This window comes from Gymnoscopelus microlampas, assembly GCF_963454915.1.
Source record: "Gymnoscopelus microlampas genome assembly, chromosome: 20".
In the NCBI taxonomy this organism is placed as follows: Eukaryota; Metazoa; Chordata; class Actinopteri; order Myctophiformes; family Myctophidae; genus Gymnoscopelus; species Gymnoscopelus microlampas.
In genome coordinates, this window is record NC_139957.1 from 40,741,596 (window position 1) to 40,756,282 (window position 14,687).

At 43.3% G+C, this 14,687-nt stretch overlaps 1 protein-coding gene across 1 annotated transcript in view; it reads right to left on the bottom strand.

The window, feature by feature from the left end:
- Positions 1-11,940: 11,940 nt before the first annotated feature.
- The window catches only part of sec23a (Sec23 homolog A, coat complex II component), a 32,513-nt gene continuing 29,766 nt past the window's right edge, over positions 11,941-14,687 (bottom strand). The window contains exons 19-20 of the mRNA XM_084045090.1: positions 14,335-14,400; positions 11,941-13,957 (exon numbers count right to left, since the gene is read on the bottom strand). Of these exons, the coding sequence (XP_083901216.1) occupies positions 13,868-13,957; positions 14,335-14,400 (156 nt within the window). The 3' untranslated portion in view covers positions 11,941-13,867. The remainder of the gene's footprint in view (positions 13,958-14,334; positions 14,401-14,687) is intronic.

Here is a 14,687-nt window from a genome sequence, read left to right on the forward strand (position 1 = left end):
GTTACACCACTTGACAATGTTGCTTCTACAGTCAAATTCTACTCTTTGCTGCAGGACGTGACACTGAAAATCAAGCATGAGAGTCAATAAGGTCAAATCAACTTGTTGTCTTTTCACCTGATAACAATTAATCAGGGTAAAAAAAAAACATGTAAGAAATGTTGTTTTGTTTACTGTTGAGTGAGAAAACAATGTTGAACATTTAAAGCTGGACCCCCAGTTTGGGAACCACTGGACTAATGTAATCAACGGTGGGTGAATTAGCGGCATCCTCAACTGGCTATGAGAGGCTGTTTACAAATGTGAGTGAATCAGACGTCGAGAGACGTCTGAGATGAACAATCAATTCATTCCTCTGTTGCGTAGCCATGCCGACGGTCCATTTGCCGAAGCCCCACCTCCCCTCTTCTACTTCCTGTCATTCATCAGTCACTTCCTCCTGGACACAGGAAGCATCTGAGTCTCCGTGACAACAATGAGGTTTTACTGAATCTGAGTGACTGCAATCAGAGGAGTGTGTGAAACTGGCTGTGTGTGTGTGTGTGTGTGTGTGTGTGTGTGTGTGTGTGTGTGTGTGTGTGTGTGTGTGTGTGTGTGTGTGTGTGTGTGTGTGTGTTTCTGAAAGGGTCATCCTGGTGTTAGTTATCGGACATAACCACACATTTCCTCTACTTTCTGTTTAGAGAGAGATAGAGACACACACACACACACACACACACACACACACACACACACACACACACACACACACACACACACACACACACACACACACACACACACACACACACACACAGAGAGAGACAGACATAGAGAGAGAGAGCCAGAGAGAGACAGACAGACAGACATAGGAGTACTCTCTGACAGCTGTTCCTGGAGCTCTGCACACACACACACACACACACACACACACACACACACACACACACACACACACACACACACACACACACACACACACACACACACACACACACACACACACACACACACACACACACACACACACACACACACACACACAATCCAAAGATTGTGGAATGTAATCACTACAACAGCTTTCAAGATAGATGGGTCACTGTTGGGTTTTTTCTTTGAAATGTCTTCATTGTTTGTCCTTATGGCATGTTTATGTCCTGACACTCTGTCTTGTAGTCTGCGTTTACTTCCCCTCCTCATACAACACATTACAAAGAGGGAATGCCGCATTCCAATGTATAAATGACAGTCTTGAACCCAACCACATGAACCCAAGCATCCCTATTCTGGGGGGAATATTCAGTGAGAACAGATTAGGTGTAGAGGGGAAAAGGAGGGGGCCTAGTTCAGATCCCTGGGGGACTCCGGCCAGCATAAGTGGTTAAGGAAGTGTCTTGTTTGATAGGTGTTATCAGCATGGTTATGGAACAATGATGACCCAGCAGGCCAGCATGAAGTAATGAGTTCCATTCAGATTTTGGATTGCTGACAGTCTTCCAAATATCACCTTATGGTATGAAAACGTTTTAAGTACGATGCCCTTATAGAGCAGTACGTGGTTCTCAAACCTTTTTGGCTCAGGGCAACCCTGTAAATAACTTTTTCATCCACGGCACCGCTGAATTACATTGTTAACAATGACAGACTTGTTTTACCTGTTACCATGCCATATGGCTGCCCTTAGCGCCATACGTAGTCGATAGGGCATGGAGGGTGTACTGTGTACGGTGTAACTGGCTGTAACAGAGAGAGATAACATTAATGTTATGAATATATATTGTTCATGAATCTCAGGTCTAGCCTGACTCCTAACATGACATTTTGTCCACAAGTTATCCTGGGAACAATATACTCCATCTACTGATGACCTTTTCAGCAGTGTTTCTCAAACATTTTCATGTCAAGGACCTTCAAATTGATATGTTTCGGCTGTGGGCCCCCATTCAAAATATTTTGTCCCAGATACCGCCAACATTGGTCAACATTGGTCAACATTTGTCAAGATTTGTTGACACGTTTCGAAAACAGCCTGAAAATAAAATAAGGCTTAAGGCACAAATCAGTCTATAACTTTCAATAGCCAGCAGTTATATCAACATCAGAATGTTCAGTTCTCAACCCCACCAACCTGAAAAGGCTACGCAGCAAAACACATGTTTACACATTTTGTTAATTAAATCAAACGATTTGTTGAGAAATCACTATGATTAATAGTCAACTAATAATGTCTTAGTCGAGGACAGCCCTAGGGTTTTCCTTATCGCACTTTCATCGATAATCTTTTATCATGATCATGTATTAAAAATAAATAAAAAAAACAATATTGACTATTTATGAAGAGCAGCTGTTAACCTGCAAGTTGGACAATTTACAAGCTAAACTGTAAATTGGAGCAGTGATTTATTACAGTATAGGTTTACAGAATGTTGACTACAGTGTTCTGCTAAAGCTTTGCTAGGATCACTGTACTAACAGTTTTTAAAAATCTCATATTAGCAATATTTCTGACCTGTTTTCCAGCCATCTCTATTCTTTTCCCCTTTCAAACGATCTTGTACGACACATAATTTCAGTCACTTATTCTTTTTTTGTACACCTGTAAACCTGTGATGTGACAATAAAGTTGAAGTTGAAGTTGGTCAGTGGCTGGGAAACCAGGAAACCCCTCAGTTAAACAATGATAATATTAATAATCTTGATATCTGTCTTGAGAGTTTGATCAGTGGCCAACAGCAGAAGACTGTGGTTGCTCTGGGCAGGTCACCAGTAGCCACCGCCGGTAGAGGACTGTGATTTTACAGTTTAAATAAAGGTTAAAAGTCGGTATATATGTCTTCAGAAGTCGACAGCACACATAATGACTTTTTTTTTCTTTCTTTTTTTTCTTAATTCCTCCACCGTGAGGAGGAAGTGGAAGCTTCCTATCAAGTCCCAACACACTTCCTGTGCTTGTTGTCTTGGAGGGGAGGGGACTGAGAAAGCAATCGGCAGGGCTGGGGGGGGGCTTCCAGGCTGTTAGGGCGGGGTGTGCGCGGCGCGTGTGTGTGTGTGTGTGTGTGTGTGTGTGTGTGTGTGTGTGTGTGTGTGTGTGTCCTGCGCGGGCTACTGTGCAGCTCCCAGCAGAGTGCCAGTTCCCAGCACAGAGCTCAGAGTGAACCAGGAGCGGTGAGGTTCATGTCGTGTTAGCGTCAGTGACAGGAGGACTGTTAGCCGTGTTCAACTGGGAGATCCAAGGCCGTCAGGGACAGGGTTGATCTTGAAGCACCATGGAGGCGTCCTGCGGCCGGACGTCTGCTCTGTGGACTCTGATCCTCTGCGGTGTCCTCGCGGTCTCCGGCGAGCCCGGGGCGCGCTACGTCGTGCACCACGACGAGGTGAGTTTTGACGACGCCCTGATCCAATGCTCCCACTCCCAGAAAGGGGGGGTCCTCACCACGCTGGCCACCCAGCAGGAAATAGTGAACGTCCTCGCCGCCGTGTCTGCCCCGCTGTCCGGCCGGGACGGACCCTCCAACTTCTGGCTGGGCCTGCGGAAAGACAACACCAAGTGCGTGGACCTTCAGCTCCCTCTGAAGGGCTTCGTGTGGACAAAGGACGGCAGTGAAAAGACACAGGTGCACAGCTACCGGTGGAGGAAGGAACCTCAGGAGACTTGCAACCTCCGCTGCCTTATGCTCTCTGTAGTGTCTATGGAGGACTGGGGACTGTCGGACAGCAGCTGCAGCAGCAAGACCAAACGCCCCTTCATATGCAAGTACGAGACACCTGGACAAGAAGAGACACATGATGCAGAGACAGACTCTGTAACGTTTTTACCCGTTACGCCTTCCCCCGACGCCAGACCAACGACCACATTAACACCGACATCAACACCAGCACCAACATCATCACCACCATCACAACAACAACCAACACAACCACCACAAACACCACCAACACAACCACCACCACCTCCACCAGCATCGTCATCGCAACCACAGCCACACCCCGGGGTAGAGAAGGGCGACTGCAGAGCCCCGTTCATCAACGGCTCTCGCTCCCTCAGGCAGCACCCCGACCAGCCCGGCAGGATGACCTTGGAGTGCTGGTCCGGCGAGGAGGTGGAGCTCAACTGCTCCGCCCCGTCCGGCCACTGGGAGGTCAACGGCGTGCGCCTCGACCAGCTGGACGTCTGCGGGCGGTGCGAGGGCGGCTACGAGAAGGACGAGTCCTGGACGTGCCTGGACGTGGACGAGTGCCTGAGCGTCCCCTGCAGGCTGGGCTGCGTCAACACGCCGGGGGCGTACCGCTGCGTGTGCTACGACGCGCAGGGGGCTCCTCACGACGAGCTCTCGGCCGCCTGCGTGCCTCCTACGGACGGCTCCGCCCCCGCTGGGGGAGCAGGACGAGGCGATGCGGTGGAGACCATCGACGGCGCCCAGTCCGGGATACTGATCCCGGTGCTGATCGCGGTGATGTTGCTGGTGGTGCTGCTGGTGGTGGCCGTGGTCGTGGTCAAGTGTTGTCTGATGAAACGCTCGAAGAAACGAGCAATGGAGAAGGACGACAAGGTGGCCATGGACGCCACGGGCAACAAGGACACCATGGAAACCACCAATGAGAAAGAGGCGATTTGAAAAGACCAAGTGTGATTGGTGGATGTTTTTAAAAAGAAAAGACAATTGGGTTTTATGTTTCTGCAAATTATCTCTATCTATCTATCTGTCTGTAAAAATTCAAACAATGATTGATTGATTGATGGTCTTCCATGATATAATTTCATACTGTAGATGGCTGTTAATATCAGTCCCATTCATTTGAATATAAAGCATAATTTGTAATCAACAGACACAATGATATATTTACAAGTGTATACTGCCGTTGTACATTTGAAAGTGTGACTGTTAAGGTTGTATATAATTGTATGTGCTGGGGTATTTTTTATATAAATTGTATTTGATACAGAACTTGATCAGAATCAGAATTATTTTATTTGCCAGCCAGCCAGCCAGCCAGCCAGCCAGACAGACAGACAGACAGACAGACAGACGCACATAGAAGAGGTTGGTGCATTACACAGAATACCATGCAACAATATAGAAATATAACATTTTAAAATACAAGAGTGCGGTCAATTAAATTGTGAATGATGTGTGTGTATGCCCATCTCATTATTAGGAACAATAGCAATAGAGGGTGCTTCACTAGAAAAAAATACTATTCTATAAATATGCAAATAGAGTTTATTTCTGTCTGTAGTTTCAGTAGTTTCAATATTTTTTCAAACTGATAATTAAGTTTCAAACAGTTAGCATTGAGCTTTGACGTTGATATGTTAAAATATGAAGATATTTTCATCTCTTATAATGCAAGGCTAGAATAGAGACCTGTCTGTCTGTCTGTCTGTCTGTCTGTGTATGAAGGACAGGAAGTGTGTGTGCCTGGTTGCAGGATGCAGTCATTCATTGTTTATAAACAACACTTCCTGCTTCAGCTGATGGGCATCCATAAGGACAAATAACTGATTCAGTGATATATACGCAAAACTTTACTTTACTTAACAGACAGAATACAACGCAAACACAAGTTCTTCCTAAAACAGGGCACAACAGTCTCTTGGAGTGGCTTCAACAAACAAGACTATACTATGGACTAATAATCTGGCAACTTCACATACAGGCAGACCGTTAAATACTTCTGAGTCCTCATTGACAACACTCAGCTCACCCAGCTGGGTTGCCCAGGTGGTTATCATAGTCCAGCCAAACTAGCGTTCAGAGGTGGACAAAGTACTCAACCCCAGTACTTGAGTAAGAGTACAGATACTCCTGGTCAAATTTACTCCACTACAAGTAAAAGTAGCTCAGTCAAAATGTTACTCAAGTAAGAGTAAAAATCACACCCTGTGTGAAGGAAGCGGTGCCTTTGCGGCGGGGCTTAACTAATTTCAGTTCGTCCCTATTGGTGGTCTGAGTCCACTTACCAAATTTGTACTTGGTAGCATGCTGCAAACTGGAATAATGGCTGTTTAAAGCCCAGCCAATGGGCAGACAGAGGGGGCGGGGCTTAAGTAATTACAGTTCGTCCCTATTGGTGGTCTAAGTCCACATACCAAATTTGGACTTGGTGGCATGGTGCAAACTGGACTTACGGCTGTTTAAAGGCCAGCCAATAGGAAGAGAGAGGGGGCGGGGCTTAATTAATTTCAGTTCGTCCCTATTGGTGGTTTTAGTCCATGTACAAAATTTGTACTCTGTAGCATGCTGCGAACTGGAGTTATAGCTGTTTAAATGCCGTGCTCATATGCCGTGCTCATACGGACCTCAAGTGTGTGTGTGTGTGTGTGTGTGTGAACTGGAGTTATAGCTGTTTAAATGCCGTGCTCATACGTCGTGCTCATACGGACATAACATACGGACGGATGGACGGACGGACGGACGCGTGTAGGTGTGTGTGTGTGTGTGTGTGTGTGTGAACTGGAGTTATAGCTGTTTAAATGCCGTGCTCATACGCCGTGCTCATACGGACATAACATACATACGGACGGACGGACGGACGGACGGACGGACGGACGGACGGATGGACGCGTGTGTGTGTGTGTGTGTGTGTGTGTGTGAACTGGAGTTATAGCTGTTTAAATGCCGTGCTCATACGCCGTGCTCATACGGACATAACATACGGACGGACGGACGGACGGACGGACAGACAGACAAAGTCAAATGTAGAGCGGTTGGCACCGCTAAAAAGTAATTGCTTTTAAATATACTTAAGTATTCAAAAGTACATGCTTTTAAAAATACTTAAGTAAAAGTAAACGTCCTTTGAAGTCCTCGACTACCTCAAGCACTGTCGCGTTGGCAGTGGCAATGATGTCCTCTGTGTTAAATACAGATACTTTGGTTTTCTTGGCATTTCTATATTTTAGAGCTCATTTTAACCCTAACCCTAACCCAACCTTAGTTGACCAAAGTGCTGCACAGGTAAAAGCAAAGCAACACATCAAATCAAAGAACAAAAACACATAACATGTATGTATATAGCAGACACAGACACAGAACGAGATTGTATTTACACCTATGTACACAGATGGTAGGAAACGTTAGATAAGAGTTAAAATAGGATTTTTTTAGGAGTGGATGTTGTTAAAAACCAGAGAGAAAAGGTGAGTTTTTAGTAAGGACTTAAAAATCATGATGGACTTGGCAGATCTGATGTGGGGGGAGATTGTTCCACAGCTCTGGGGCCGCCACAGCAAAAGCGTGGTCAGCTTAGTCTTCCTCGGGACCAGCGTGAACCCCAGTGACTCAAAAGATTATTATTTTCTAATGAGGAAATAACAGGAGTCACACATGAGTGACGCATCTGAGCTGCACTCAGATCACATTAATTATATTCAAGTTCTTAATGTACTTTGGTGATAATCTGATAAAGAAAATCTATTTGGTACAAATTCTCAGATCCAGGGCCATCAACTGTGACCTTTTTGTCAAGATACAATAATATTCAGCTTCAACGATTAGGACATGGAGCTAACTTTAAACTGAGACCGTCTGTTCTAAAAAAATAAAAATAAAAGAATAAATGCATAGAGTAACTGTCATGAAGGGCGTTTTGATTACAGTGATTACACATATTTTTTCACCAGCTCATAAGTAAAGAGGATGTGGTCACAAAGAGGAAGCTGTTGTCTGCATTTTCATATGTACCCACACGCACAACCGTTAACTTCACCAAAACAAGATGACGCCGACATGCACAGCGGCTTCACCCTGTCAAAACAAGATGGCACAGAGACAAGTCGACTTGCTTGGTCTCATACAACCTTTGATTTCCTATACTAATACATCTCACCTGTGTGAGACATGACCTTTGACACGATCTAAATGTCTCAATAGAAGAGCAGGGAGACAAAATATAGCCGCCCCAATTGTATAAGTTATATTGTATTAACATACTCTACCATACAGATTGGACAAAATTACATTTTATCCATTAAACAAGTTACATAGTGCCTCTAAGTAGATCTCATGTCATTATTTTTACAGTGCTTTTAAAAATTTAAAGTAAAAGTAAAAGTAGAAGCACATTTCTTAATTTTAATATCAATGAATTACTATAATGTTTTCACAATGAATTTATAGGACCTTGTAACTCTTTTTTTCAGAGAAGTAACTCTATGAAACCACCTGCACTGCATGCACTGATGTGCTTGTAGAACCACTACGTTATACAAAGCCTGCAGAAACACCTATACAAACGAAAATAGAAATGACTGAGGAACCAGAACTTTTACTCCTATACACCTATACAAGATGTAACAAAGAGGCGAGCGGAGGGGGAAGCCAGAAACACGGCTAGTGTGAGAGCATAAGTGTGACCAATTGCATTTTAGGGAAGAAAAAAGAAACAGCCAACCTAAAAGTACTCAGTACTTTACAGCGAGCTGTTGTCTGCATTTTCATATGTACCCACACGCACAACTGTTAACTTCACCAAAACAAGATGACGTCGACATGCACAGCGGCGAACTTCACCCTGTCAAAACAAGACGGCACAGAGAAAAGTCCACTTGCTTGGTCTCCATACAACCTTTGATTTCCTATACTAACACATCTGGTCAAAATTCATGTCAGATCCTGTGTGAGACATGACCTTTGACACGATCTAAATGTCTCAATAAAGAGGCGAGCGGAGGGGGAAGCCAGAAACACGGCTAATGTGAGAGCAGAAGTGAGACCAATTGCATTTTAGGGAAGAAAAAAGAAACTGCCAACCTAAAAGTACTCAGTACTTTCCAGCCTTTCTAGAAATGTACTTGAGTAAAAGTAAAATATTTTTCTTGGAAATGTACTGAAGTAAGAGTAATAAGTATTAAAAAAATCTAATACTCAAGTAAAGTACATATCCTCAGAATCTGTACTTAAGTACAGTACTCAAGTACATTTACTCCGTTACTGTCCACCACTGCTAGCGTTTCACATCAAAGAAATTGTAACAGAAGTTTCTTCACCAAACATAATTTCTATGAGGTGTCCAGAACAACATATTAAAAGTCCTAGGAAATCCTAGTTGGGGAAATATGTTAAAATGGCATCAATCCGAGAGGTCTGCCAATTATTGTCAAAGAGCCATATAAAATGATGGTGAGTCCAATTTTCATTGGTCTGAGATTTTACTTGACTTCCAAATACATGTTGAGGTGAGGAATTCCGATAAAATATCCAAAAAACATTTAAGCCATTTTCGAAACAATATAACAAAACTACAGTCTCTCACTCAAAGCTGCACAGGGAGGGGAGCGGGTGAGCAGGAACAGGGAGCAGGGACACACCATACAGGACAAGGACAGGGCTTACATGACGAGGACGGGGGCGGCACACAGGCCAGGGCAGGGGCCAAGGTCGTGACAGCCCGTCTGTGTCCGGGTTACCGGGAAGCACAAAGTTCTAGGTTCCATCCCGGGCACCGCCAACTCAGTGTAAGAGTAGCATGGCTTGGGCGCAGCAAGACGTGTTATAAGTACTGGGAGCTGATGGTAGGTGTCACGCTCCACCTCAGCATTCCAACTCCCAGGGGTCTAGCGCATTGAAAAAGGGATAGACTCCTGCGTTCTCGACTGATACTGACAATAAGCCTCTCTGGCCTACTAACTTGCCTTGTCCGCCCTGAGGTGAATGGTTACAAAATATGGCAACATGATAATTATAGAGAGGAGATCAAACTAGCTGCACACACTCATAGCTACAGTGCCAAAGTCTTACTTTTATGAATGGACTAGACTAGAGGGATTAGGCTGCAGTGATTGATTCCAGCGTCCCATAGCCTGAAGGGAACATGGGACCTTCGGATTGGTTGAGACACCGTTTCAAAAATAAAATGACCGAAAAAGCCTTTGCACCCGACCTTAAATGTGTCCACAAGTTTCCAGTGTCCCATGAGGCCTTGCATGAATTATGGGCATCACTTCCTGTTGTCAGTCATTCAATTCATTTGAGCTACACGTTTCAGTCAACAATATTGTGGGAACACAACCTTACAGAAATCAGAAAGGGTCACATACATTAGTCCCAACAAGATCTCCACACAGCTGATTCAAATTAATGATCGATAGCTCTTCTTGACACTTGCTCTTAGCAGTATAGCATAACTGCTGTCCTGTGTTTCATTCTTACTGGCTGCTATTGCTGCCGTGACACCTGCATCTCTGCATGGGGATTAAATGCTGTTAAGTGACTTCAGTGCTTGACAATAAGCATTGATCATTAATTTGAATCAGGAAAGTCCTTGGTGCGGTTGTGGGCACTGGGCAGGTACTTTTACCACTGCGCCGCCCGATCGCCCAATCTCATCTTTCTGCAGCTCTGTACAATTATGTTGACCTTTCAACAACTTAAGCCTAGTAGGCCTATTCTTCATCGTACGACAAATAGTGAAGCCAGGGCAGCTGTATGACTGGATGGAAGATGATTGAGATACACAAAGAGAGAGATATCTAAAGACAGATGGAGAGAGAGATACAGAGAGACAGACAACATAGCCAGACCCTTCCACAGCTCTGCCTGAGGAGAGAACTACAATTTTGAGAGAAACAAGCAGCCAGGTCTACGAAAACCAGCCCAAAAGAAGTGGCCATAGGCCACAAGATCATCACAACGGACTCTCTCTTTTCCCGGTGTTTCTTCTAGGTGGGTGTGGATTTAGGCATAGTTTCTGTGAGGTTAGGGTTAGGTTTAGGCATACAACCACACCCACCTGGGCAAAACACAACAGAAAGAGGGAGTCCCGGTCACACACACAGGGGGGTCCCCAGCGAAATGAGTTAATATATAGCATCATAATCAGTTGAACCACTTTAACCTTTGAAAATAGCCAATCTACTTGAAGATCGGCTATTTTCAAAAGATCTATGAAAATTGAAATATTTGGACTGCGTTTGAAACATTTTACCACAAATCTTGTATGGGGCCCCTGGCACAACATCTTTTCATATGGGGGTCCGCGGACAAATATAATTTGGGGGTCCTTTACATGAAAATGTTTGAGGACCACCGGTTTAAACAACATTTGGGAAGCAAGTCCAAAATAAGCAACTACACTATAGAATCAAGCCCCCCAAAAATGCAACCTGCTACTACCAATATTCACAAGCAACTTTACAGGGGGAAAAAGCCCAAAGTTGCTTATCGTCTCTGTCGGGTCCAAAACTGTTACTTTTCATTATTCAAATGAAAGAGTAGCAGATCTGCAAGCTTAAAACGCATTGGGTTGCGGATCTGCTACTTTTGATGCTTTGATTTATGGGAAAAAAATACAAAAAAGTTAGAATATGGAGATAAGAGGTTTCTGCCCGACAGCAACGTTATAATAAGCAGAGTAGGGTGTGAAGGGTGTGGCTATGCAAGACTAGAGACAACCTAACATGATCCCTGATGAGACTCCCTCTTTTATTGGTGTTTCGCCTTGATTGCGTCTAAACCCTAACATTTAACTTCACTAAAACTATGCCTAACCCTAACCCTAACCTCACAGAAATTATGCCTAAACCTGACCTCAAAACCCTGTCCACCTGGGCGAAACACCGGGAAAAGACACTCCCCCGATTTCAGATTTTGCCAGTTTTATTGAAACAATGAAAAAACAACAGCTGCACCATTTCTTTTGTGTCACAAATTGAATGAAACGTCAGGTTGACTGAACAGGAGCAAACACAAACACACACACACACACACACACACACATACACTCACACACCATTTGATCCGTACTCAAACCACATGAAGTCAGGAAAATATAGGTTGCTTGTTTTTGTGAATGATGTATTGATTAATCACATGGTCCGGTCACCACGGTAACAACGTATAAACATATTTTCAACCAAACAAACAAACGCGTCATACATTTTCATTTGAAAAATCAATTATTCTCTGCAAGTCACACACAAAGTATAAATTATCCAATAGGCAGCGGAAGCTAAATAATGTAGTGTCATATTGTCACCATAGAGCAGAAATAAAACGGAGAGCCAACTTCTACTGTCCAGCTAGCTGGGTGAAGACTGGAAATAGCAGCTCTACAAGCTCACAATAGAATTGTATCGCAACGCATACTGAGCACGTACATCTGACATTATCGACATACCACACCATAGTGTGGTATAGTAGAGCATAATTATTGTCTCTGTCGGGTGGAAACCTCAGGATTCAAATTCAAAAAAGGGCAAAAGTAGCAGATTTACAAGGCAAGCTCAAAACGCGTCGCTTCGCACCGCGTTTCGAGCTTGCAGATCTGCTACTTTTGATACGTTTTGTGTGACGCTTAAGTTAATTTACTTAAAATATGGAGATAAGAGGTTTCTGCCCGACAGCAACGATATATTAAAGTCCTACTGTGCAACATTCAGTGTTTCTGGTGACAGCCCTGGTAGCTCCGTTGTCATTACAGCATCTGTCTGTGGTCTGTTAGTACTACGACACCCAGAATTCATTTCGAAAACAAAACCACAGAAGTACCGCTCCAAAACGAATGCTGCAGGGTCCTCCAAACACTGAGGATATTTTTTGAAAAGCACCATCAAAAGTTGTCAGAAACGAAACGGTATGCAAATACATTTCTGGTACATTTCTGATGCAGGCCTCATTTAGTCTCGAGTGACACTCGCGACTAAAAAAAACGAAAAAAGTTGTGAAAAACACATCAATGGAGAATGGTTATTATGAGGAAATATACCAGTGAATATTTTCTATAACAAATAACTTTTGTTTAATTGACAATGTTACACAGTACAACGTTATGCATTAAACATCTCTTGTTTAATAGTAGTTCACCCAAAAAATGACTTATTTTCTATCAATTACACACCCCATGATGCCTTGAATTCATATATTTTTTGTTTTTAAATCGCATTCCTAAGCCAATAATTTGATGAGCGGCCGAGTCTCAAGCCAATAGTCATCAAATTATTATCTTAGGAATGTGATAAAAACAAATCTCCATGAATTCAATGCTTCATAGGGTGTGTAATGGATAGAAAATAAGTAATCTTTTGGGTGAACTGCTCCTTTAACATAGCTCCCTATTGAAAGTCTGTACTGCCGCACGTGTAATGGTCCTAAGTCATTCAAATGCTTAGTTAAGCTTTCAAGTGTGTTGTTGTCAAACTTAAAGCAAAACACCTTTCTATGAGTAAAACATACAATAATATACAATCATCCTTTGCACATTTCTTGACGATTATGATCAACCACTTCAACAAACCCGTGTGGAAAGGCGTTGAGGAGGGAAGACCACGTCACAAAACGCATAAACAAACACAATGTTGCTGTTGGGCAGAAACCTCTTATGTCCCTATTCTAACGTTTTGTTTTTCTTTGTCGAATTAACGCCCTACTTGATCACACTACAGCGCCACACACAAAAGCATCAAAAGTAGCAGATCTGCAAGCTCGAAACGTGGCGCGAAGTGAACGTTTTGAGCTTGTAGATCTGCCACTTTTGCAATTTTTTTATTAGATTTTGTTTTGTTTTGGACATATGAGGTTTCCACCCGACAAAGACGACAAACAAAATGGCTGCAGGATAGTTTTATATGGGCGGCACTGTTTACACAAGTCTACCCCAGTTGACTCCCGGTTTTATCTCTACGTTGAAATGTATAAACTAACTATATATAATTTATATAAAATGTCAAATATGAACATTCAACATATACAATGAAAAATATTAATATTTAATTATTGACAAATATGAATATCTAACAGATGTCATATATTAACACTTAACTGATATAACGTAAATGATCAATATCTAACAGATGTTAATGTCAAATATTAATATTTAACAGATATGTATGTGAAATATTCATGAGCTAACGGATATAATTTCAAATGGATGTGCCGTTTGTCCTTCTCACTCAGGCAGCGCTGGAGACAGCCAACTTCTTCAGGTGATCCATAAATACTTGGAGACTGACGTCATCAGTCAGGATGGGAGCGCCTGACTCCTATAGAGGGAGAGAGAGAGAGAGAGAGGGGGAGAGAGGGAGAGGGAGAGAGGGAGAGAGACAGGGACAGAGAGACAGAGAGAGAGAGAGAGCAACAGAGACAGAGAGAGAGACAGTAATAGAGACAGCGATAGAGAAAGAGAGACAGAGGGATAGCCAGACAAGAGAGAAAGATACAGAGAGAGAGAGAGAGAGAGAGACAGAGACAGAGACACGGGGGGGGGGGGGTGTAGAAATAAAGGATGGGACAGAGTGAGGAAGAAGAGATTGGGAGAGACAATGAGGTCAATATAAATATTCTGGAGTTGACATCAGACAAACTCGACTCTAAATGAATGAATGAAGGTGTGGTTCGGGTGAGAGGTTAAAGGTCGTACCTGGGCCCAGGCGTACATGTTGTTGTGGGTTTGAGACGGATTCACCTTGGAGAGCAGGAAACGAGCCTGGAACACACATCATCATCATCATCATCATCATCAATCTGCAATCCATATCCTACCCGGGTTTTGAACCTGGGTCACTGACCGTGTGAAAGGCAAAATGTCTGAAATACATGTCTCCTTAAAAAATTACCAGACGACTGCAGTTGATTCAGAACGCTACTGCTCGAGTAATACCAAGAAAGTGGAGCATTAATGGAGCATATCACTCCAGTTCTTAAATCCTTACACTGGCTCCCTGTGTGTCAAATCATTTATTTATTCAAAAGATCTTGTGCGATATCATGAAC